The following is a 24,744-nucleotide window of genomic DNA, read 5'->3' as shown; positions in this document are numbered from 1 at the left end:
CATTAGAAAATAACTGACAAGAAGGGAAGATTCCACATGAATTTCCATTTTGCTTTCTTGCTGCTGCAGGTGAAACTGATGAACCGAGGAGCTATAGATGCTCCCTTCACCTATATCCCTTCAGCCACAAACGTGGGCTGCTGCTTCAAGTTTGCACCCGAGGAGGGCGTCATTGCAGCAGGTGGGATCCGGACGATTCACATCTCCTTCAATGCCACCGTACTGGGGAGCTTTGAGGAACAATTCCAGTTCCGTGTGGCTGCATCTCCTACGCCTGTGACCCTGACAGTCTGGTAAGGACTCTGGGAGCTTGCTGGGCACATCTGTAGCTGTCTCTGGCACATCCCCCACCTCCCTCATTTTGGGGTCGAGCAGAGGAAAGAGGAGTTTCCCGAGGTCTTGATCTCTGCTCTGATCCTGGCCCTGCCCCAGTGTAGGGTGCCCGGGGGCTGGAATGACTCCTCCCTGCAGGGATCTCCCTCTGCCTTGGGCCATGGCAGGCAGTGGGATGGAGCAGCTTTGGGCAGTAGCTGCTCTGGGCTGTCCCAGCTGAACACCCAGCAAAGCTCCCAGGGCTTTGGAGATGGGGCAGCCTGGGTGATTCTGCACCAGCAGCAGTGTTTTTAAAAACTTCTGCTCATAATCCATCCCAAATGGGCAGCAGCAGCCTCACCTCACCTGTCATGGCCATGCTGTGGGGGACAAGCTGTGCTCCCAAGTCCTGTGCAGAGAGTGCTCCAGTCCCTCCTTTCCACAGCCAGGAAAGGGCTGGGAGACAGGGAACTGTGCAGCAGGAATGTGCCAAGGACATGGGCATCATCCCATGGGCTGGTGCCATTGCAAGAGAGAATCCTGGCCCAGCAAAGGGAGAAGGGGTGATAATGGGGGAGGCAGAGCTCAGTCCTCAGTTCCACAGCAGCGTGAGGGCTTGTCCCTGCTAGCCTGAGCCATGTGCTGGTAGGATAACGTCGTGCAAGCAGGAAAGCTGATGCTGGCTGCTCTGGAGCTTTGGAGCTAGGCTGCTGCTGTTGGGAGGCACTGGATCAAGGCAGTAAAGAAATGAATGCATCCTGCACTTGATTATACCAGTGAGATAAGGGAGATGGATCAAAAAAGAATAAGAAAAATATGACTTAGCAAGAGGAAAGTGGTGAGTAGGTCTGCCTGTAGTGGAGAAACAATTATGCTGGCTTTGTTTTTGGAGGAAAAGTGCTGCTCTTTTATTTTGGAAATCAAGAGGGAACCTTTCACCATCAGTTGATTCTCCTCTGTCTCCCCCCAAACTGGTCCTGGGATATTATTGCATAAGCAGCTTTCTCCTTGGGCAAGGGCAGGTGTCTCTTGTAGAGATGTGTAGAGCAGAGCCAGTGGCAGTCCTGGGAACACAAGAGAAGGCACAGTTCACTGGTCCTTGATTTTTAACCAAAAAGCAGAGTGGGCATTGATTGGTGTCAAGCACAAAATAAACTCGTGAGTGTTGTGCAGCTTCAAGTGCTGATTTCAGTGGGTGTTGGTGACTTTTGGAGCCTGTCTGCTGGGTTCAAGGACAGGTGAGGTGGTGTGGTAGATTCAGGACACCCATGTTTGGTTGTTTAAGCCATTGCCCTTGGCTGTGCCGGCTGCTGCACTGGTGACAGGCTGGTCCTTTCCTCTAGGATTCATCTGTCCACTGTGCAGAACTGTTGCTGCTCTTTTCAGAGGATGTTTGGGGCTCCCCTAGCTTCATGTCTCTAAACTCTGTCTGTAATGATTGTGTGGGTCAAAATCTCCTGAGAAAGCTCCTCCATGGGAACACCAGTTGGAGCTAAGAAGCAGCAAAGCAGGGAGCCCGTGGCTGGAAAGGCTGGTTACAGAAGTTTGTGGGGACTTTTATGTCCATCACATTACAGATGGGGAAACTGAGGCAATGGAGCCATGTCTGGGTGTGTGTTCAGGGTCCTTCATGGCACCACCAGCACCTGGGGGCTTTTCCTGCCTGCCCTGTGCCCAAATCCCCACCAGTGGCTGTTGGCTGACGGCCACTTGGCTTCAGCTGCCTCCTGCCCACACGGACACTGTGCTGAGCACGTGGTGCTGTGTTGATTGGAAACCCACGGTGCCCCTGGCACCAGGCTTTATGTCCCCGAGCCACGGCTGCCACAGGCTTTGTGAGTCCCTTTAACCGAGGCATTTCCTCCTGCTCTGTGCTCGTCATCGCAGGGGCTGTGTCACTGGACCTGCTTTACACTTCGACCTCCATGAGCTCCACTTCGGTGACATCTCCTTTGGTGAGTGTTCCCTGGGCTTGGGCACAGCGTGAGGGACCTGTGCATTCCAAAATGAACCACTTGAACATAAAAACATCCATCACTCGTGTTCTGCCACAGCAGCCTCTTCAGGCTGTGAACTCCAGGGCTGCTGGTGCCTCAGGTAGCATTTTGCCATTGTGAGATCAAACAGAACCAAGGAATAGAAGCTCTGGGCTGTGCCTAAAGTTGTTTTTTCCCCCATCTGTGTTCAAATGACTCTTGGTGAGCAGGCCTGGGAGAAGTCTCCTCCCCACAGAGCTGGCCAGCCAAGCCAGATGTGCACTGCAGAGCAGTGGTGGCTGGTGTCCAGGCTCTGCAGGACATCCCCACCATGTGTGGCTGTATCTCTGCCTTTCCAGCATGGAAAGCAAATCTCAGAGCTAAAGTGGGGTAAACCCTTGCAGGCAGCAATCACAGTGAGCAGCATGGGTGTGATGGCCCCCTTTGTTGGTGAGGTGGGACATGGTTCCTAATCACTGCTCTCGAAGCAAGGCTCAGGTTTGCCTCCAGCTGAATGTGCTCTGAGCTGTCACCTGCTCAGTCTGTTTGGACCAAACCAAGAGATGCCTTAAGGATGCTGCAGAGAGAAACTGCATTAGGGTGCTTTGCATCACGTTCTAGCTCCTGATTCCATCCTCACTTTCCTTTGCTGTAGCTTCTTCTCAATGACAACTCACTGTTTATACACCTTGCAAACAGAGGGAGCGTTGGCAGACAACAGGGAATTTTACAGCTTGAATTTTCAGAGTAAATGCTCGGTCTGGGTGCACACTCATCAGGGAGAAATAACTGGTGCTGGTTTGGGGCAGGTGAAGGAGCTCTTCCCCATCAGAAAGAGAGACACTGCCAGTGTTCAGCAGGGCTAAGAGTGGGCATTTTCAAGTTTGAAGTTTGGAATCAGTGTCAGAGGGAACTGAGTGATGATTAATTCCTCATGTAGCTTCTCGGTGAGCTGTAGTTCAGATAGTAAAGAGCTAAACTCCAATCACCCTTTCGTCCTACCAGGGTATTCACACCAGGAGTCATGACACAATTGGTGCCTAAATGGATATTTGTGTCCTTTTCCCAGGCTTTCCCCGCACCATGACCTGTCGCCTCACTAACACCTCCCCGGTGGCCGTGACATTCAAGCTCCGCATGTCGGACGATGGCACGCAGCCTGCTGTCAGTAGCTTGGATCAGATATGCAAGGACAGTGACCCATCCTGGAGGAAGGGAATTCATTTCTATGTGGAGCCAAGGGAGTTTACAATGAATCCCAGCCAAGGGACCATCCTCCCCCAGGGACACCAGGATATCGAGGTATGGGAAGAGTCCAGCCACACACGCTTCAGCACCAGGGCTAAAGCTTCACTGGAGTGTGGGAGGGCTTTAGCTCTGCTGCCAGCTTTGAGGATCATGTGAGTGAGAGATCTGCACTGGCCTGAGGCCTCTGTTAGCTGGGTTACTCAGGATGTTCCTGAAGCAGCACTGTTTTCTTCCCAAAATCATATGCTGGGATCACATACTATATGGTAAAGTACTGGATCCATTCTTGTGTTTTTCAGAGCAGTTTCTTTGACTGCAAGTGGGCAGAGGAAGGATGAGGACAGAATGAGAGATGTCATTGTAGAAAGCAGTTTGCTTTTCTTCTTGGTCTCATGTCTCCTCTCCTGGGGAGCAGAATGATTTGTGTTCATTGCAGGGATCTCCAGTAGAGACAAAAAGCTCTGCAGCCATGAACTGCCCAGCACCTGCTGGGCCACATTTGCCCTCAGCTTCCTACTGTAAAGCTGAACTCATTCTGTCCAAGTCAGCAGATTTCATCTGCATTTGTGTCATTGTAGTCAGATGAAAAATTGGCCCCTTAATTTGAGTACAGTGGTGTGTAGAGCTTTAGCCTAATGTTTTCATTTAGCTGACCTATGCCCTAATAGCAAGGTGTGTTTAATAAATCTGGGATTGCCAGAAGGCTTTTGTTACTCTCAGAGACTGTGCTCTACACATGGATCAGCAGAATAATGAAATTAAAAAATCCTCCCTTTCCTTACCATGAAAGAAGAACTGGAGAATAGCACATGTGGGTAATGAGCTTTTATAAGGAAGAATTTAGTGCTCTTCTCTTCCACCAGGTGACCCTGTGCTCCAACACGGTGATGGAATACTACCGGAAAATGCTGGTGGACCTGGTGGGCCTGGAGGGTGTTGGCAAGGAAGTGGCATCACTGATCATCACAGCCAGGTACCTGCACTTCCCTGGCCTCTCCCAGCACACTGCCTTGCACAGGGTTTGCTGGCTGCAGCTCCCAAGGAGAAGTGTTGTTTCATGTTCTGATGTTGTGACCAGCTGGACATGAGAACAGCAGTGCTTGGAAAGCAGCCTGTGGTGAAAAGCAGCCCTGCTCACAGCCCAGCACAGTCCTGGGCCTTTTTCTAGAGGCACCAGGAATGATATCATTTATTGGCCTGGTTTTTGGTGCTTGAGCTGGAACACATTTCCCGAGGACCTGCTCTCCTTCTTCCTGCAAGAGATGGAGCTGTGCTGGGTTGAAACCCCCCTGCTTTGGTTTGGGGCACACCAAGCAGCCTGCTGAGAGTCAGGGTCTGGTTCTGTTCATGAGGGCACGTGACAGTGGGGAAGTGGCTCACAGCCAGAGTGGTGAGGGCAAGATCTTACAAGGGGAAAAGAGCCCTTGATGTGGCAAGTCAGCTCTAGTTTTTCTGCTTTCCTCTGCTTCCCATTTTGAGCTTTAATGTTTTCAGACTTAAACCAAAAGTTGTTCTTGCTGCAGCAGAATTCCATCCTGCCAGTTTCATGACAAGAGGGATGCAGTTCCCTGGTGCTGCTCCCTCTCTCAGGCAGAGCCATGCAGTCAGTGCCTGGGCTGCAGTTTTGTCAAGCAAGTGCAAATGGGGACAGTCAGTGCATGGAGCTGTGGAGTGAAGGACCAAGGGAGCTGTAGGAACTGGGAGGGGGTGATCACCCACTCTGTAGGGCAGGTGGTGTCCCATGCCCTCCAAAGCTGGGGCAAACAGCTGAGTTTTCAGGCAGGGCAACAGCCCCGTGGGAGAGAAGGGAGTCATTTTCACTGAGACCCTGGAGTCGTGTGTTCCTTGAGCCTTAGTGAGCACTGATCCTTGTTGGGAATGCTCCCCCAGAGCTCATGGATCACCGACACTGTTACAGGAGTCCTTGCAAGCCTTCTGGGGTAAAGGAGAGGCTGAGGCAGCTGGGGGACAAAGAAAGTGCTCTGCCTGGGGCACTTGGCAGCCTCTGGGTGCTGCCTCTCAGGGTTTGCCCCTCCTTGACAAGACCTGTTTGAGTGGGAAGGCTTTGAAGGCAATTTATCACTGTAGGGCTGTTAAATGTCTGATTGACAGTGACAAATGGGTTATCTATCTTTGGGGGTAAATGTTCTCTGTTCTCTCAGTATCTCTGATTCCCTTGGGGTCATCTCTTTGCCCAGATGTCTGGTTCCTGAGCTGCAAGTGTACCCCCAAATCATGCGCTGCAATCAGTGCCACCTGAAGGAGCCATACGAGAAGAAGTTCATCATCACCAATAAAACTGACCTTCCTGGCTGCTACGGGCTTATTCCCCAGGTTTGGCATTGCATCCACCTCCTCCTCTCAAATATTATTGAGGAGATTATTAGGGGAAAAACGGGTTTGGATAAGACCTTGCTGGTTTCTGTTCAGTCTTATTCAGATCTGCTGAGAACAGGATCCTACCTGAATGGAAACTTTAGGAGGCAGTTTAACCTCCTGAGGAAACAGTTTATGTTCTAGTCTTCAGGGTGTTTTCTGGTGGGAGATCTTAGAGGGTTGTGAAAAGCTGCTGCACCCCCAGACACCAACAGCTGTGCTGGCAGCCTCCTTGCAGGACCCCCTGAGAATGCTAAGCCTGCAATTCTTGCATCTTATTTGGGCCTTTTACCTTTGTCCTGGGGATTTTTAAAAACGTGTGTAAGTTGCTGTGGCAGTGGATGTTAAGGAGTTTAAAGTTGAATTTGGAGGTCCCTCTGAAGCTGCATTTGATTCTGTCCCTTCCAGAAACGCAAGGAGGACTCTCCTGTGTTGTACTCCAGCCCCAAACCCTGTGGCATTGTCCAGCCTCACAGCACTGCAGAGATTCCGGTTACAATCGAGGTGCAAACATTGGGCGATCATCGCACCAATGTTCTGATCGGCGTGTTTGGGGATGAAAGAAACCCACTGGTGAGTGCAAGGGGAGATGTGTGCCTTTGTGCAACTCCTCCTGGCAGGGTGCAGAGTGTGCAGGGATTCTTCTGGGGCCAATCATTTGTATTTTGAAAGTTTCTCTTACTTTAATCCTTTTTAATTTGGAGGTGAATATGTAATTTCTTATTTTTTTTCCCCCAAAAACCCAGCATTTCAGCTGGAGAGTGGTTAAATAATAAATAATGAATAACTTGAGTAGAGTTGAGCTGTTTAAGCTTTTTTAGGTTTCCCTGTTGTCGTTTGTTTTGGCTTTTTTAAAAATCTTTCTTTCCTGCTTCTTCCTGGAACAGAGAGCAGAACTCCTGAGCTCTGGAGAGCTGGCAGAAATCTATGGAACTCCAAAGAAGATAGACTTTGGCATGATCCCACCGCTACAGCCGAGCTCACAAACTCTTACCCTCTTCAACAAAGGTCTTGTCCCTGTAGCCTTCAGGATAAAGACTGTAAGTACCTGTGGGGCTGTTTTCCAGGGAATTGACTGGTAAGTAGCAGCCATGACTTTTTATGACTGGTTTTTATATGCAAGATTTCCATCTGGCCCATGTGGTGTGAGAGGTGGCAGGATACTCCAATATTCCATGTGAGCGAGGCAAGAGGAACCTGGCTCTGGAGTGGTTTTAGCTGGGGCCCTTGGTGAAATCAGGTGCAGAGATGTTGGAGCAGAAACGAGTCTGGATTGTGCTGACAGGTCCTCCCTTAACTTTATGGAAGGTCTTTAGATGTGTGTGTCACATTTTTGGAGCTCTGAGATCAAGAGAAACCTGTGGTCCTTTGCTCCCCAGAGAGCCTGGATTTCCCTATGGTTTCCCTGTTCCAGCTCCATTTGCTTTGTGCCAAACTGCTGTTTGTAGTGGAGAGCAGGGTGTGAGCTCTGTCCTCAGGCTGCAATTGTCACACCTCCTGTGGCTCAAGCCAGTTGGGCTGTGCACACCAAGATGTGTGGGGGTTGTGCACCCCCCCAGCCTGGGATCTTTGTGCTGTTGAAGAGCATCTTTGGGGAGCAGCTGCAGAGAAAGGCTGTTTTAATATGTGGAGCTTGCACAGGGCAGAAGGAGCTGGGGCTGCTCCCCTGGCAGGGAGAGCAGGGCTGGCACAGCCAGGAAGGGCTTGTAGGCTGGGGCTGGGGCTGGCTGGGTTGTCTGCTGGAGGGGGGGATCTGCGAGGGGCTTGAGGTTGGTTTTTCTTCATGCTGGATGTGTTGAACTTGTGGAGCTGCTTCAAACCTGATACTATGGCCTTGTTTTTGTTTGTGGATAAAGCATCAGGCCATGTGGGAGAGTCCAGCCACAGCCTCCTGGGCCAAGGAGGAGGGCTGTGAATTTGAACTTGCTGCTTTTCCAGCTGTCTGGGGGATAAATGCAACCTTCAAGTGAGGGGTTTTTCCAGGACAGCTTTCTCTAAATCCACAATGAAATTCTGCTTTCAGCCTTTGCAGGGAGCAGTGCACCTTGGCTGGGTGGGCCTGGCATGTAAATGATGGGTTTCACATGCTCGTAGCAGGGCTGGGCCTGCAGAGCTGTGTCTGTACAGCTGTGCTGGTGCAAGACCTTTCCTCCCTCCTCTGAGCAGCTTCCAGCTCTCTTGCCCAGTCCATGCAGTCCATGAGAAAGCAGATGACAAGAGTTCTTGGGAAGAGTGGGCCATGTGCACAGAGCACACATCATCCAGTTTCCTTTCTGCTTCTTGCTTTTCTGCTCTGCTATAACCATTTTGAGGTGGCTTTTCCAAAGCAGAGGGCACTGGGGCACCTCTCTACAGCTGATGGTCAGTGGGAAGTGAGGGCTTCAGTCCTTCAGGGGATCTTGAGAAGCACTGATGGCCCCTTGGGCAAGAACAGTTTGGTGTTGGGGTTGCAACTGGTATTGCAGTGATGTTCTTCAGGATCTCAGCAGTGTCCTCCAGCTGTGTGGTTTCTGGAGTGGGATTTGAGCAGTCCTGGCTTCCTCTGGCCTTGAGGCTTTGTGAGAAGGCAGGAGAGAGAGAAAGCAGCTTTCCTTGGCACACACTCCAGAGCAAGAGTGGGGAAGGAACACTCTCCTGAGGATAAACATCCCTTGGGTTGGGCAGAACTGGGTTCATTAGGTAAGTCTGTTAAAGGAGAGGAAAATACAGGTTGGATGAGCTCTGCTGTTGCCTGAGACTGTAGCTCAAATTTAGGGAAATGAAGCCCTTATGATTTTTATCCTGCCCTCTTTAGTCTGTCCTTTTCTTATATCCCACAAGAGATGAAGGTGTATGGTTTCCATCCTAAATGCATCTTCTGCTTGTCTTACAGGCTGAAAAACCCCAGTGCTTTGTTCTTGAAATGGAAGAAGGAGTGATCCCCGCTAGGGGTGAGGTTCCTGTGACTGTCACAGCCATCCTGGATGACACTGGGCATTTTGCTGACTCCATCCAGCTCTTCATCGGGAACAGCTTTTGCTTCAGCTTCTTACTGAGGGCTATGGGCACTGGCACCACAATTGTCACAGACAAACCACTGGCCCCAGAGCTCAACTTGGGATACCAATTCAGGTAGGAGATCTCCCCACTCCCACCTCTCCTCCTGTCTCAACAAGGAGCAGTTTTGCTGTAGTCCTTCAGGCAAAATCTTCTTCAGTGTTCCAATCCCTGAGTCCTTCCCTGAAGGCAGAGATTCCTTCAGAAACATGTGGTGGCCAGTTGAGAGTTGTTAGATACCCTCAAAAGCCACTGAAAGGGAAACCAGTTGCTAAATGGCCACTGAATTGTCTTTAGTTGTAATACATTTATGTCCTCACTTGATCAAGCAGTGGTGTCACAGCTGCCCCAGAACAAAAGGTTCCCAAAAGGGCGCCCGGGTGAGGCGGTCCCTCCGTGGGGCTGAGGGACCAAGGGAAGATGGCCTCACACCCTTCCCTTCTGAAATGGCACTTCCCAGGCAAGCAGGGCCTGGGAACAGAGAGACAGGAGGGTACCAACCCCCCCAGGAAGGCAGGAGCCCACGGAGCAGTTCCAGGGCCAGATGGAAACTGCTGGTTTGTGTGGGGCCCGCACTGCCCCTGCCGCTTCCTCCTGCTGTTCCTGGGCCCTGCTGCTGCCCTGCTGTGCCCACGGCCTCGATGGCTTTTTTGCTGCCAGCAGAGTTTGCAAAGTTCACTTCAAAACAGTTTCTAATTGTTCTACAAACGGTAGAACTTCTAAAAGTTCTACAAATGGCTATCAGTGCAAAACCAAAGCTGCTGCCAAGGAGAGAGGCCCTGCTGCCCTGGTTTCCTCTCCTGGAGCAGGCAGATGATTTTTCCCAGCTTGCTGGGATCATGCAGAATCTGCCTCTGAGCTGCCTTTTAGAAATGCCTGCAATCATACCCCACACACAAGGTCCTCAAGGGCAGCATCTCAAAGATTCACTGACAGTGTCAGGCATAGAATAATGCAAAATACAGTAACAGGACGAATCAGCCCAGAACAAACATTTTGGAGGAAAACACCAGGTCCTGTTAGTCTCACCTTGAAAATGCTACATTAGCATTATAAGCAGATTTCTCTTTGCAATAATGACATCAGAAGGGCAGCTGATCAGACAGTTTCTGGTCCATATTAAGAGCTGGAAATGTAGACAGTCTCCAAGTTAACACCTCAGATTGCTCATTGGGAGCAATCTGATGACCAGGAAAACAGCTGCTCCCACACCATTTTCCATCCTGGCTTCTCTTCTAGCCACCTTCCCAGTACTCATCAGTTCCAAGTAACAAACAGGGGCCACCATTTCCATCGGCTCTTCTGGAGCGTGGAATGCTGGAGGCCACCCAAGAAGAAGGGCCAGAGCGTCTCAGCCCTCAGCAGCCCCAAGGCCGAAGATGATTTGGAGCCCCCCGGTCGTACAAGCGCCGTGTTCGGGCTGGAGCCAGGCTCATGGGAGCTGCAGCCAGGCGAGTCTGTGGACATGGTGCTGCGAGGCTTCTCCCACACCCCACAGGTGAGGTCCCCACCAAGGGCTGAGCCTGGGGAGCCCTCAGATCCCCTCCCCTGGCCTTGTTCCACAGTGCCTTGACATTTGCCTGGGGAAATGAGCAAGGGCCTTCAAGAAACTGGTTTAAGGCCGCACGTTTCTGTGGCAGCACCGGTTGCTTTCCTTGCTGGCCACCAGCAGACCAGCTAAGGCTCTATTGGCATTCCACAGCTACCAAAACCCAGTGCTGATCCCAAAGCAGGGCTGGAAGGAAATAATGCTTTTTTGGGGCAAACAGTGTTGCATGCTGAGTTAGCAAAGAAGGGCAGAGAAAGAAGTTACACTTAGACTAGGAGCACAAAAAGAAAGTGAATTAAACAAGTGCCAAGTGGTTTCTCTGGGGTAAGCACAGATAAAACAAAAGCCATGTGAAGGGAGGGAAGTTCTCACAGGTGCCTTTTGTGGGCATTGGGGTGCAGTGTTAGAGACAACTGAGTGCAGAATAAATCAGCTGCATCACAGCAAGAAAAGGAGGCAGTGCCCACTGTAACTCTGTGGCAGGAATAGGGCCTGTGGTGGGTGCTGAGCCAATGCAGGGCATTTGCTGGTGCCCTGCCACCATCCACTGCTGACAAGTGACTCTTGCATGCAGGAGGTGCGGGATTACATGAAGTGTGAAGCTGTGGTTGGCACAAGCGTGGTGACAAAGAAGATAATAGAGACGATCATTAGCTGCAAGTTCATAGATCCCTCTATAGAAGTATCAGCCAGAAAACTCTCTTTCCGGGTGGAGAAGGTAAGTCTCTGGATTGCATCCTGGCATTTAGCAGCGTGGCTGAGGGGGGTGTGTCCTTGTGTTAAAGCCCCTCTTTGCTCTTCCTGAGGCACTTGGTAAAGTGAGTGAAGATGCTTTTAGAGATGAGACTGGTATTTAACTCCCCCAAAGTAAAACTGCAGTTACAGCTGCACTGCAGTGGGGATCATGGCCACTTCCAGGGAAATGCCAGTTTCTCTGCTCACTGTAAAGGGAGGTTTTTAAGGATCCTCCAAGGCACGATGATGTCTGTACACTGATGCTGTAGGGAAGCTGGGGGGAAGAATGGAAATTTCTGTGAATTCCTCAGGCTAAAGAGGAAAAACCCATCATCTCCTGTGTCTCTTTGCCTTCTCTGCTGTTGGCATGGATGCTTTATGGTATAGCTATAAGGTATAGCTCTGTGCATTTCCCTAGGCCTCACCTGCTTCAAGAGACCCCCAGACATCCTGCAGTGATGATAACACTGAGGCAGAGCAGGTGCCCTTTAGTCTCTGGATCCCGGCTCCAGCATCATCTTTCCCTCTCCTGCAAGTTGTCTGAAAATGAGAAGATGTTTCATGATTTGGTTTCTGTAGTTTCAGGCTTCTCCTTTGGTTCCCAGGCTTCCACTGAAGTACAGAATCCCTGGGACAGGCAGTTCAGATGTAATTAGAAGCCTTTCAGCTCTCCCTGATTCTGCCTGGGTTCTGCTCGATGCCACACACACAAACTGATTCATTGCACACTATGGCACAGCACCTGTTTGATATCAGTACATCCAGAAGCAGTTTCCCAAAGTCTCTGGTTTCTCTAAACCATGCAGGAAGCCCAGCACAATGCCCAGACAGGAAGGAAGAGCCTAGGCTGATCACAGCTTTGAGACCACACACACCTTGTCCCTGTAGCAGGGGCTGCAGGACACGTGTTGCAGACTGACTGCTTTTATGAGGCTGCTAGAGCCAATAAGGTTGTAAGAAATGACAGCATGTGAGTGAAGATCATCCAGTGCTGTTCTGCCCAAGAGAGAGACAAAACTGGAGACAAATGGCCTGGATTCACTTTCTGCTTTAGGTCTTGTTCAAGCAGCCACCTCCTCTCCTATTCCCTCATCTGTACATGGGAGTGGTGCCCTGTCCCCAGAGGGTGCTGTGGTTTCTAAACATGACAAGCATCTGCTATAAAGAAACATCTCCTGGAAAAGTAGAAACAAATAGAAAGGATCAATAGAATGTATGCACTTGTGGGGCTGAAAGATGTGAGATGCAAGAGAAGCAGGAGGAGGTCTCTGGCTACTTGAGGCTGTTTTTCCTTGTTTCCATAGAAACCCAGTGATGTCCTAACTCTGCAGTACCAGCCTTTGGCTTTAAAAAACACCTGCTCCCTGCCGCTCCACCTCGTGCTGGACGTGGAGCAGCCGTTTCTGGTCTGTGATGAGGAGCAGCAGCCCCTCCCAGATGGCCAGGTGAGCAGCCCTGGACTCCTCCAGTGGGGTTGGAAGAGGAGGGATGTGCTGGTGCCTTTCTCTTGGGAGGCCCTTGAGTCAACAAGTTTATTGTGTAGCATCAGCAGTGGGCTGGCCTGAGCTGCATCAGCAGAGCTGCTGAAGGAATCAAAATATTACCTGAATTGAGAAGTTCCATCCTGGCTTTAAGGCACAAGGAGGAGGGAGCAGGCAATTTGGCCAGGGCAAGCCATGCAGTAAAGGTGTCTCCTGGAAAGCATCCCAGCTCTCCAGCAGCCAGCCCCTTGTATTGCTGCTGAGCACAGAAACGTGAGCCTGAGGCAATCCTGGACTGGACTGTGGTGCCTGCAGTCAGACCCTTGCTATAAAGAAGTGAACAATGAACTGAGAAGCCCATGCTGGGGCCACACTTGGAGCATTCACTGTTTCATGCTGTCAGACCTTGGCATGTCATTAATTACTGTTCATCTCCTTGCAGCCTGTGACAGTGGGTGTAGAGGAGACCTGCCATGTCTACATCGCATTTGACCCAGCTTACAAACTGGAGCTTAATAGCTGGCAAGAAAAGAAGATTCTGAAGATAGACATGGTTAGGGACCATCCTAATGTGGAGCATATCGAGCTTTGGGGAGAAGTCCACTTCCCCAATCTCCAAATCCAGCCCAGCAGCCTGGAGTTTGGCTGCATCGTGGCTGGCACGGAAGCAGTGCGCTCTCTGAGGATGAGCAACTGCAGCCCCCTTCCTGTGGAGTACCACTGGTCATTCCAGGCAGACAGCCAGGTGCACAAGTTCAGGTATGTGCACCTTTGCCCTCTCCTCTTCTTCCTGGTGTCCTGTTTGTGCTTTGCAAAGAACAGAGCTGTTTGTCTAGGATCTGACAGACTGCTCTGACTTCTCCTTGTGCAAATAACACTGACCAGCTGTGGTCAGGCTGGATGCTCAGGGAATAGGTTTTCCACCAATTTGGTGCTGTGTACCCCCATAGTGGTTTCCCTTGGGATGGAAAGCTGGGGCCAAAGCTGCTTTCTCAGAGCTCTGTGGCCTGAGGCAATGTCCACCTTGATGAGGGGCTCCTAATCCCAGCTCCCACAGTGCTGCTGGAGGCCCTTTTGGGGGTGCCCTTTTGGCCCCTCTGCTTTGGGATGGGTCCTCTCTGCAGGAGCTGCTCTCTGCTCCTTGCCTTCCTCCCTTGCCTTGTGCTGGAGGATGCCCAGAAAGTCCCAACACCAGAGAAAGAGCTCAGTACCTGGGCTGATGCAGAACATCTCGTTACCTTTCCTTCTTTTCTGAGACAACTCCCTTAGTGCCAGGGTGATTTCTTTCCCAAGGGTCAACTCTTGGTGGACACCTTGGATTCTTCACTCCCTTTTTTTGTGACACTTGTTACTCATTTTGACTTTTCCCCACTGCAACATGTCCCTTATGGGTTATGTACTGCTGGACAGCAGGACTTGTTCATCACACCATCTCCTATCCCTGCCTCCCAGAGAGTTTCTATTTTAGAGTGAAAAATGTCATTGTCTGGGCACCCTGGTCCTGGGAAGTTGCCTCAAACCATTGATTAAAACTAAAGACAGTGGAATAGATGATATGGGATCTCTTGGGGGTTATGATGAGAGATCCTCTCATCCAGAAATGAAACCCAGCCTTAGATAAGAAGTCACAAAGCTAAAGACAGTTATTCTTTGGGGAGCAGGTCATTATTGGCACTGAATGCCTGTCTGGGAATGGAGCATTCAGGTTGTGTTTGACTGTAGGGGAGCTCTTGCAGCTCAGCAGGGTGACAGGCAGGCACAGCCCAACTGTGTCCTCACATGGCATTAGAAACACAAGCAGAGTTACCCTGAGCACCTGCTTCAATCTAAAGTGGGGAATGTGACCTGAGTCACCTGGGAGTGTTGGAAAATGCCAACCACCCCAGCCTGCACTGTCAGGGAAACATTCCTGATAAATACCTGGTAGAGCTGCAGAGTTTCTGGCATTGGGCATTGGCAGGGCTGTGCTGGCTCATCACTGGCTGGGTCTGCCCTTGGTGCCTCAAATCTCACTTTTTGCTCTCCTCCTTCTGTGTCTTTTCCTCTCCCACTGTGCTTTTTGCATCCTCACAAGGTGTTAATCCCTGTCCTCTGTAGTTCCTCAATGCAAGCAGTTGCAGCTGCCTGCACCACTGCTACCTCAGTGTCATCCCTGGGCTGGTTTAGAACAGACCTGCTCCAGCCTGGATTGGGAAGGGCTGGATCAAACCATTCCTGAGTTCAACGCCCCAGCACCCAGCCAGGGGCTGCATCCTGACCAGGAGCTCCTCATGCAGGTGTCCCTCCCTCCCACTGCAGCTCCCTGCTCACAGTTATGTTATTTTCCAGGTATGAACTTTGCCCACCTCAATTCAGACCCCCACCACCAAAGCTGAAGAGTTCCTGTTTGAATTGCTCAGCATCTCAATGGAGCCACCGCAGTATTAAAAATGTGGAGGAGCCAGACACAGCCCTGAAAGAACCACAGGATCTTGGCCAATCTTCAAGAGCAGAGGTAGATTTTCTTGTACACCGAGTGCTGTGTTGTCTCCCCAGCTTGCCACCACCAAGTCATGCTCATGCTGACCTCCCTTTTTGCTGCCCTGCTGTTTTGTGCCTTGAGAGTGGGCTGGGCAGCGGGGCCTGTGGATGGACATGGGCTGTGTGGGAGGGAGGAGCAGGAGAGTTTTCCTTGGAGAAGCCTGCTCAGATCCTACAGATCTAAGCTCAGCACAGATCTGTGTTGAGTGTGGGATTGTTTTGCCTTGTTTTCTTCACAATGTAAGATGAGGCTTTCATCTGCATCATGATGATAAGACCTCCAGCTTCCTTCCCAGAGCAAGCTGGGATGAGTCCTGATCTCCATGTACCCTCTTCCCAACCCTGCCAGAGCACCTGTTTCCAGGTCTCTGCTTTCACCTGAGGGCTGGTATTGCAGTGGTGGGCCTGAAGCTGTCTTATAAAATGAGACTTTGCAAAGTGTCTCTCTCTTCCTCTCAGCATAGAAAATGGCTTGTTTTTCAGCTGCCAACATATATTCGTGGAAGGCGTTACATCCCAGTGGGGCTGGCAGGATTCAGTCACTCCGTGGATGTACCATGGACTCCCCTCAAAGTGGAGAAGGTAAGAGGGAATCTGTCTCCCTTCCACATTTTCAGTGTGGCAAGCAGGGCTGTAGCTCCCAGCCCCACTGGTGGCCCTCAGCATTGCCCACAGAGGGGCCTGGCATCCCTCCAGACCCATCACAAAGTGCTGCTGAAGCAACTGGTTATTGGAGAGGCCGTGCAGGACATGTTGTAGGGAGGCCCAAGGACGCTGTGCAGCACCTGTGGAGGGCATTGCTCCCCCTGGACATCATCAGCTGGTCCGTAGGAAAGTTTTGCAGGAGCTTTTGCTGTAGCACCTTGAAAAAGCAGCATATAAATCAGAGAGAGAGAGGGGAAAAGCCTCAGGAGTCAGATGAGCTGGGCTGGGGTCCTTTCCTGAGCTCCAAGAGCTCTCACTCTGAGTGTCCCGCTTTTCTAAAAGCAGTCATAAATGCTTTTTAAAGGCAAGTTGTGCATCAGAGAGAATTTCTACTGCCAGGAGACATCCCAGTTCACTTTAATGTAGTGTATTAATGCATTGATCCGTGACTATGGGAGAAGTTTTTCCTCATGGTCCCTCCACTGGTCAGTGGCATGGATACAGGATGAGATCAGGATGATTCTGGCTGTATTGTTTGAGGAATAGATCCCTCTGGCTACAGCTGCACTTTGCTCCAAGGTGCTCTTCTGCATCCATTTCCATGCTCAGCACCTCAATCTCTGCTGTTCTCCGTGCAGGCTTTCAGTATCCTGCCGCTGTCGGGTGTGCTGCAGCCGGGAGAGAGACAGCAGGTCTCCTTCACCTTCACTGGCCACCTCAACACCATGGCCCATGTCACAGCGCTGTGCCACGTGGAGGGAGGCCCCACCTACGAGGTGAAGCTGAGCGGGGAGGCCTCACGTGTCAGCTACTCCCTGAGCGCCCGGGAGATCAACTGCGGCTCCCAGGTACCACACGGCTCCCCTGGCACAGCTCCTCGCCTTGCTGCCTTCCTGCCCCCCTCGCTCCAGGGCTCCCTTCCCAGCCCCTTTGTTGTCTCTGGGGCTTGGAAGTTCAACCTTTGAGGGACACATCTGGCATCCAAGCTTTCAAATGGCCGTCCCCAACCCTCTCCAAAATGCTGGGAATACCTCTTGTTCAGGGGACTTCACACTGCCTCCTGAGGCACCCCAGGGGGATGCTCTGGACGTCCCTCTGCTGATCCACTCCTAAAGCCTGACCTCCAAGGAGATGCTCTTGTCTAACGCTCTTCTTAATCCATGCAATAATCAAGGGAAGATCTTGGGCTTCCAGTCACTATAGTTGGAGAGACTGTCCCAGAATGATCCCCACTTCACTCTTTTTCAGTTGAAAGCCCACAGCTATTTCCAGCTGCTGGCCCTGTCTGTGTTGCTCTGTGTGACTCCCTTGTTGCCTGTATGCTGCTTGCCAATACTTGCATGCAGGTGCCTTTTCTTTTGGAGTGCCTCAGTGCTGTCTCTGTTTCTCCTGGCTGTTGGTGACCCCTCAGAGGGCCTGTGTCCCCACAGTGAAATGTGTTCATTTATTACTGGCCCTCCCATGGTTGTTGCCACACCTCTGGGTGCTGCCAGAGCTCCCTGGTCCTGTGCAGGTGCCCTGTGCCTGGGGGTTCCCCGGGTTCCCAAGTGCCCCTATCTCCTCTCTGGTCCCTGCTCCCATCATGGGTCTGCTTTCAACCCCAGGAGAGAGGAAGGAGATTCCCAGCAGCAGGCCTGGGTCTGTAACTTCCCGCTCTCTGCCTTCTCTGCAGATGTTTAACGAAGTTCATCACAGCACGGTCATCCTGGCGAACACCAGCAAGATTAAATTCAACTGGGTGCTAGAACCCAGCACTGCAGACCAAGACCTGCCTGGTGTGTTTCTGGTCAAGCCCACCACTGTAAGTAGCACAAGTGACTGACCCCAGCCCTGTCAGGTGGCCCAGGAGAGTGTTAAAGGGGCAAAAGAGGGGAGGGGGAAAAGGGAGAAAAATGTCCAAGGGGAAAACCCCAACCTCAGCCATGAGATAGAGAGGGCTGTAAGCAATTTCTTCTGGGGGCAGAGAAAGTCAAACAAGTGCTATTGAAAGTCAATAAAGCAAAAGGAACAGTGGTGGGTGCTTGGCTTGGGTGCTTAGCCACAGCCAGAGGCACACCAGTCAACACAACTACATCCATTATAGACCCTGGGTATTGCAACAGCCTAATACAAATTCACAAATGGTTACACATATTCAAACATTTTAACATAGTTCTTCCTCCATCCTGCCTTTTTGGAGCAGGTACAGTTGCCCTAGTCCTGGTCATTTGGTACTTTTTGACACATTCAACAGGTTTCCATTAACTTCATTGGTTAAATGTTAATATTACAGCAACTCTTCCCCAACACTGGTATCACCACAAAACATTTGCCTTAAAAAAATTCTAAACTTTAACAAAAATTCTTTGACAAAAGCCAACATTATAAAACACACAGTATTTACTCTAATAATTGCAAAAGCCAACACTATAATGTATTTATCACAAAGGTGATGTGGTCTGATGGTTTCTAGAGAGAGAACCTGTCTTCTCAGCCTGTCTGTCCCCTGAGCCATCCCCCATCAAACACTCTGATGTATTCCCTTCCTCCTCTCCCATTCCTGCAGGGCTCCATTGCATGTGGCAGGAAGCAAGTGCTGAGATTCTCTTACATGCCAGGAGTACCAGGAGCCTTTAGCAGGACATACCAGCTTAAAGTGGGTGACCTGGAGCCGGAAAAGATCTGCCTGAAAGGAGAAGCGTCCTTTCCTATGATCAGTGTGAACCTGCCCTGGAACATCAAAGGTGGGCACTGCCTGTGTGCCCCCAGGAAGGGCCCCTCTGGTTTTGTTCCCTACCAAATGCCCATAGGGCAGCTCATGCCCACCTGCACCAAGCCTGGAGGGCTGCAGGACTCCCAGAGCCACTCAAGCCATCTGACTGCTTTGTGAGTCTTGAGCAGAGGATCCCAGGTGGCCTTTGTCCCAGGAACCATCCTGCAGAGCTTGCCAGCACATCTGGCAGGGTCCTGAAGGATGATGGCTGGACTGAAAGGCTTGGGAAAGCTGTAAGAGAGGCTGGCAGGGCTTCTGGCAGGGTTGGATTTGCGTGACATTGCAGGGGATGAGACGTTCCTCTGTGGGGAGGAAGATGGGTGGGAGTGAACATGAGGATTCCGAGAGGAGCAGCAGCATCCACTTTCCATAGATGGCTTGAGGGATTTCTTTCTGGAAGAAAGCAGTGTTTGGGAGGTAGGGACTTCCCAAGTTAAGTGGGATTGGCACTTGGCTCACACTTCTCTTGGTGGATGTTTTCTTCCTTCAGGAAATGAGAAATGTGGAAAGCCACTACAGCTTGCAGAACACACGCAGCAATACAGTGAGACCCTGAAAATTCAGATCCCAGCAGCTCAGCCCTTAAAAAGTCCAGATGTGAAGACTGGGAAGCTGAAGCCCTGCATGCTTGAAGGCTCTGACATTGTAGTAAGAACAGCTGCAGCCCCGTTTGGCACATGCCACTGTCTCCATGTCACCTGAGCCCCTTGCAGCCCACAGCAGTTTCCCAGTGTCCTGATGGCACTTGGGACCTCCCTGCCCACTTAGAACCATGTGTCACCTCAGCATTGTCCCTAGGGCTGCCACTCTGGCCATGGTCTCTTCGGGGGTTGGCTTGCACCAGCTTCCTGGCTACCCCAGGGACAGATCCTGAAGGCCATGCTCAAGGGATGGCATTGATGGTGTTTTGAAGGAGATGCAGGTCATTGCTGGGGAGTTTGTTGGTCCCAACCCAAGGCCTGCCAGATTTACAGACCTGAACAGCAGTTGCCTGATTGTGCCCTGGAACTGTGTTGGCTGTGCTCATCTCCAAGAGCCACCAGCTTGGGCTCGGTTCCCTTTCAAACCAGCTTTTGTCCAAGCTGCCTTGGTCCTGGCTGGGCACAGGCAGGTGTCTGGAGCTCTGGAAGATTCCTGGCTTGTCTGTCTGCCTGGCCAGATCAGCTTTGCTAACAATAGCTGGGCAGGCAGAGATGCTGGAGTTACTTCCCTGGAGATGAGGTCCTGGCTAAGAGAGCAGGAGGTGTCACACACCGAGCAGCCAGACAGGAGAACCCCACACCCCTCTCAACAAGAGCAGGGTGGGATCCTTTCTCAGATGCAAAGCTCGGGAAAGACCTTTGCTAACCAGACACTGTCTGTCTTCTGTTTCCTCAGGCAAACACTCGGCTGCAGATAAAGATGATCGAGAAGGCTGCTCTGGAGCTGCAGAAAAAGCTCACATCCCATCCCCCAAAGACCGAGTTCCCTGACAAAAAGCTGTGCCAGAGCCTTGTCAAGTGAGTAGGGACTCCCATCCCCATCTCCAGGTGCCCCGTGGGGAACAGCCAGCAATGTCCCCTTCTCCTGAGAGCTCCTTGTTTCTGCAGAGCTGGGAATAGCCTGGACTTCAGAGAGGCTCTTGTCCCGGTGGCTGTGACACGCTGCGTGTGAGCAGCTGAGTGCCCTCCCTTCCCCAGCACCACGCTGAGCTTTGGACTCAGCTCCCCACAGCTGTGGGGTTCTGTCCCTAGAGCTGAGGGGACCCACTGCAGACCTCCAAGCCCTTCCAGACAGCATCAATTCTGTCCCTGCTGACCAGCTCTGAAAGAGACAATTCCCAGCTGATGTCTTGGTTCCAACTAACAGAGCACGCTAAACAAAAGGAGGAGGGAACTGCACATGTCAGCAAACCCTTGAAAGCCCAAAATCAGATGCCTTGAATCCTGGTGGGGTGGCAGGGCTTATCTGATTAACTTGGTCTGTCCCTTTGCACCATCATGATGCAGCACAAGCACGGGAGGCTTCAATTCAGGAAGATGCTCTGCAGAACAGATCAGGTGATCTGGTTGCAGAGCAGCGAAGATTTCCTGTGCAGGCAAATCTTATTCCTAGGCCCCAAAGCAATTTCAGGCTCAGGCTGTACACCAAGGCTAAGTAGTTTCATTTAGTCCAGTGGGGGCCCAGTGGACTCACCTCTACTGGCTTTTCATGGCAGAGGAGCTGTGGACAGTTTCCATTTTAAACTAATTTTATTTCCAGGTACCATTAGTAGCTGATAAAAGCTAGGACCTGCACTCCTCCTGACTTCCCAAAGTCATTGCCAGCTGGTCAGGCCATGGGTTTCATGGGCTTGAGCTGAGTTTTTACAGCAGTGAATAAAGAAATAGCCACTTGATTTGTATCCTGCATCCACTTGGACATGTAGGCAGGCTGTGGTTTAAGGACTGTCCTTACTCCTCCTTGCAGAGTTGAGCTGCCAGAGTATGTCCTGGACATGGGCACTGTCCTGAAGGGTTTCACTGAGAGACGCACCCTGGAGATCACCAACCCTGGGCAGATCCCAGTGTCCTTCTGGGTCGATGCATCTGTCCTGCAGGACACAGGTAAGCAGTGCTGGAGACACTTCCTGGGGGCATGGAGGAGGTGTCTCACACAGATTAGCTGAAGCCACTGAACTTGGGGAGGTTTTTCAGCTTTTTCTTCTCACTGCCCCTGCTGGGAGCTTCAGAGGCAGAATTCTCCAGTCCAGCCATGCCCAGGGACCTGGCCTGCCTACAACTGCCCTGACACTCCAGTGTGGGGGGCAAATCCCTGGGCTCATCACCCTGGTCACCTCTCAGCATCTTCTGCCCTTGGCTCCCACGAGCATCAAGTTTCTTTGGGCACTCTGTGGCCTTGTTTTGTGAACCAGTGGGGTCTGCTGTGTTTTGGAAGTGCTTTGTTTGGAGTTCACACTGTCACAGCACTTGTATTCAGCCTTTATTGAGGAAACAGCCTGTGAGATCCTCTGGTGGATCAAAAGAGGCTCCCAAAAGAGGCCTTGAGGCAAGGCTGCACTTCCATCACACAGTGGCTCGCTGTGTCGAGGCGTGTTCAGGTGCACTCTAAGTTTTTGTCCAGGTCACAGCACAGCATGGGGTTTTTCCCAGACCTCTCAGCCAGGACAGCTGTAAGGCTTTAACGTGCTTATGACACATTGCTTGTGTTTCTTGTGTATCTCAGCTGCTTTGTTTTCACCTGTTCAAGGTTTCAGCGTGGACCTGGGCCAGATGAAGAGTCTGCCCCACATGCACACCCTGAGGTTTGATGTGCATTTTGAAAGTGCCCAGCAACCACAGGGTGACGTGGATGTGCTGCTGCCCATACAGGTACCACAGCTCTTGGGGCAGGCAGCAGGCTGGGCACAGCAGCAGATGTCACCTGCACCCTCTGCTGAATTCTCTGTCCTTCTACAGGTAACAAAAGGCCCCACGTCTCACATCCGCCTCCGTGCCACTGTCTTGGAACTGTCGCTCGACCTCTCCCAGAACACACTGCACTTCCCCAATGTCCTCGTTGGGCAGTGCCAGGTTGAGACAGTCCAGCTCTACAACGGGTTCCAAGTGCCCTGCAAATGGTTCATCACTGCCATCAAGCCTGTTATGAAGGTAAAGCACAGGCAGCACTGAACACGTCACTTCTTGGTTGGGTTTTCTTTGTGTCTCCTGCCCTTTCTGCTCCTGTGGCTGCCCGAGCACTTGGGTTATGGCATGTTTGAAGAAGCTTCTGAGGGTCTAGATCAAGGCTGGTTTTCCTAGACCTGTTCCATTAGCTGCTGCTTTGCTTTGCTGCCATCTTCACCCATTCCTCCTCCTCTGAGGACAGTAGTTCCCTTTGCCTGCCCTGTCTACAGGTTTTCCCTCCAGCTCTAGGCTATGGGGCCACACTTGGTTTGGCTGTGGGTGCTCTCAGCACTGTATCAGTGTCTCAAAGCACTACAGGAACTGAGGCTCTGTCCTCACAGACTGAGGAGACCTCACACCATTGGTTTCTGTGTCCAGAGCAATCAACTCAGATACCTGACACGAGCCCAAGGTCAGAAGCAGCAGGCGCTGGAGGAAGGGCGCTGTCCCTTTGAAGTGACGCCCTCCAAAGGAACCCTTGATGCAGGAGCGTGGCAGAACTTGCAAATCCAGTTTGCACCCAAGGAGGAGGTGAGATTGGCAGCTGTCAGCCCAGGGGGCCTGTCAGGGCTATCGGGAAATGAGGGCCTGCTGCAGAGAGTGTGGTATGAGCTCTGCCTTCACAGGGGGCTTTCTGCAAGTGCCGTGCTCAGCGTGGCTCAGTTCACCCCACAGAGCACTCCTGGGAGATGTGCTCTGAAATGCCCACAGGGAGCTTGCACAGAGAGCATCAGGGCTCTGTGGCTGCCTCTTGGCACAGGGGAGGGATGTGCCCAGCTCCCCTCAGCCTCCCCCTTGCCTGGCCGTGTTTGCAGCTGCAACACTCGGTGCAGAGCAGCTGTGCACTCGCAGAGGATAATCCTGGAATGGCCGCTCTAGGCCCATCCTGCTGCAGAACTGACTGGCAAAACAGCCACCAGACACCTTCCTGAGCATGGCAGGACAGTCACCTGTAGTGGTGTGCTGCCAGCAGTCAGTCCCTGGGGCTCTGGCCTGCCTGCACATTCCCACCCAGCTGGGGATTCAACTTAAAAGGATGGAGCATTCCCAAAAGTAGTTTGCCTGTGGCTGCTGGGTCTTGGAAACTGACAGTGTGTACCAGTATGGACACAAGTGCTTCTGTGCCTGCAGACAGTCCCAGGGACCTATTAATTGCTCAAGAGATGTAAACATCTTGTGTCTGGCTTTGATCAGAGCCAAACACTAACTAGACAAGGTGACCCTTATTTCTGGCCAGCGAGAGCTCATTTGCCTCTCTCCTGGAGCTGGCGTTTGCCTGATGCAGCAGTGCCAGGACTGGGTGTGGACACTGTAACCCCGGGGGCCCTTCTCTTGAGCACTGCACTCCTGCATGACTGGGTGAAAACGCCTGGCACTCCATTGTCCATCCATCTGATACCCAATACCCAGTTACAGTGCACACCAGGACTCATCCCAGTTACTCACACCCAGACACAGGCACTGTAGTCCCTCGCATAAGTGAATATCTGGTTTCTGTTCACCTTGGAGGGACTGATAACACCCTGACCTTGGGGCAAGGGTCGTATTTGGGGTCCTGTCACCTGGGGCTTCATGGACAAGTTTTCTGCACTTTTCTCTTTTCAGAGGTCTTACAAGTATGAGCTGAAGCTTAACATTCCTGGGAGCAGCAATCACTTAAGGCTGCACCTCTCGGGGCAAGGTCTGGAGCCACGGCTGGAGTTCAGTCCCCCAGCACTAAAGATGGGATGGGTGCTGGTGGACAGTGATGGGGTGGAGGCCACAGTGGTGGTGAAGAACCCATGCAAATTCCCCATTGAGTTTTACTGCCTGGATTTGGATGAGCAGTACCTTGAGGAGGAGAAGGTGAGAAGGCAGGTCTGGTCCCCGTGTACATGCTGCCCAAGCTTCACAGCACTCCAATATTGCCAGGCTTGTGTCAGGGAGATGGAGGCAATGCCCAGGGCAAAGCCAGCTCTGCTGATGTGCTGTGGGAGGATTTAAAGAGTTTGTGTTGTTGGGAGGAAGGGAGGAGACAGCAAACCTGAGGTAAACATGATCTGCCCTGGTTGATGCCTGGGACCTTTGCATTGTCCTTGAGATGGGGCAGGGGCTGCTTACAGTGGAGGCTCTGTCCCAGCCAGGGCCTGGTATGTGGGTCCATGGTGCCAAGCCCAGCTGGCAGGCTGGGCATGACTTGGGCTGGGAATGTGCTCTGGCAGAAAACTCCACTGGTTCTCAGGGCTTTGCTGGCAGAGTGCAGTCCTGGCTAGTGTGGCTAGTGTGGCTGCAGGCAGTGAGCAGCTCATGGTCATTGTTTGCTTCAGATGAGTCACTTGGGAGGGGTTTCTCTCCCAGTCCTGCTTGTAGCTCTTGCCTCTGCTCTGGAGCCTGCTCACCCCACTGGGCATAACAAAATACTTGTACTTGATGGAAATCAAAAAGCCCATTGCCAAAAGCTCAGTGCCTTCAAAGAAGGAGTTGTGAGGAT

At 51.7% G+C, this 24,744-nt stretch overlaps 1 protein-coding gene across 1 annotated transcript in view; it reads left to right on the top strand.

The window, feature by feature from the left end:
• LOC131582755 (hydrocephalus-inducing protein homolog) overlaps positions 1 to 24,744 on the top strand; it is a 71,242-nt gene that overhangs the window by 25,987 nt on the left and 20,511 nt on the right. The window contains exons 11-33 of the mRNA XM_058846224.1: positions 70 to 293; positions 2,200 to 2,267; positions 3,358 to 3,590; positions 4,400 to 4,509; positions 5,735 to 5,870; positions 6,321 to 6,485; positions 6,800 to 6,952; positions 8,785 to 9,023; positions 10,188 to 10,446; positions 11,072 to 11,215; positions 12,537 to 12,677; positions 13,156 to 13,472; positions 15,740 to 15,815; positions 16,517 to 16,726; positions 17,551 to 17,679; positions 18,424 to 18,601; positions 19,121 to 19,278; positions 20,008 to 20,129; positions 21,079 to 21,215; positions 21,859 to 21,980; positions 22,068 to 22,270; positions 22,616 to 22,805; positions 23,880 to 24,119. Coding sequence (XP_058702207.1) covers positions 70 to 293; positions 2,200 to 2,267; positions 3,358 to 3,590; positions 4,400 to 4,509; positions 5,735 to 5,870; positions 6,321 to 6,485; positions 6,800 to 6,952; positions 8,785 to 9,023; positions 10,188 to 10,446; positions 11,072 to 11,215; positions 12,537 to 12,677; positions 13,156 to 13,472; positions 15,740 to 15,815; positions 16,517 to 16,726; positions 17,551 to 17,679; positions 18,424 to 18,601; positions 19,121 to 19,278; positions 20,008 to 20,129; positions 21,079 to 21,215; positions 21,859 to 21,980; positions 22,068 to 22,270; positions 22,616 to 22,805; positions 23,880 to 24,119 — 3,954 coding nt within the window. The remainder of the gene's footprint in view (positions 1 to 69; positions 294 to 2,199; positions 2,268 to 3,357; positions 3,591 to 4,399; positions 4,510 to 5,734; positions 5,871 to 6,320; positions 6,486 to 6,799; positions 6,953 to 8,784; positions 9,024 to 10,187; positions 10,447 to 11,071; positions 11,216 to 12,536; positions 12,678 to 13,155; positions 13,473 to 15,739; positions 15,816 to 16,516; positions 16,727 to 17,550; positions 17,680 to 18,423; positions 18,602 to 19,120; positions 19,279 to 20,007; positions 20,130 to 21,078; positions 21,216 to 21,858; positions 21,981 to 22,067; positions 22,271 to 22,615; positions 22,806 to 23,879; positions 24,120 to 24,744) is intronic.

Source organism: Poecile atricapillus, chromosome 10 (assembly GCF_030490865.1).
Source record: "Poecile atricapillus isolate bPoeAtr1 chromosome 10, bPoeAtr1.hap1, whole genome shotgun sequence".
Classification (NCBI taxonomy): domain Eukaryota; kingdom Metazoa; phylum Chordata; class Aves; order Passeriformes; family Paridae; genus Poecile; species Poecile atricapillus.
Note: the sequence above shows the minus strand (reverse complement) of the source record. Positions and strands in the feature narration are given on the sequence as shown.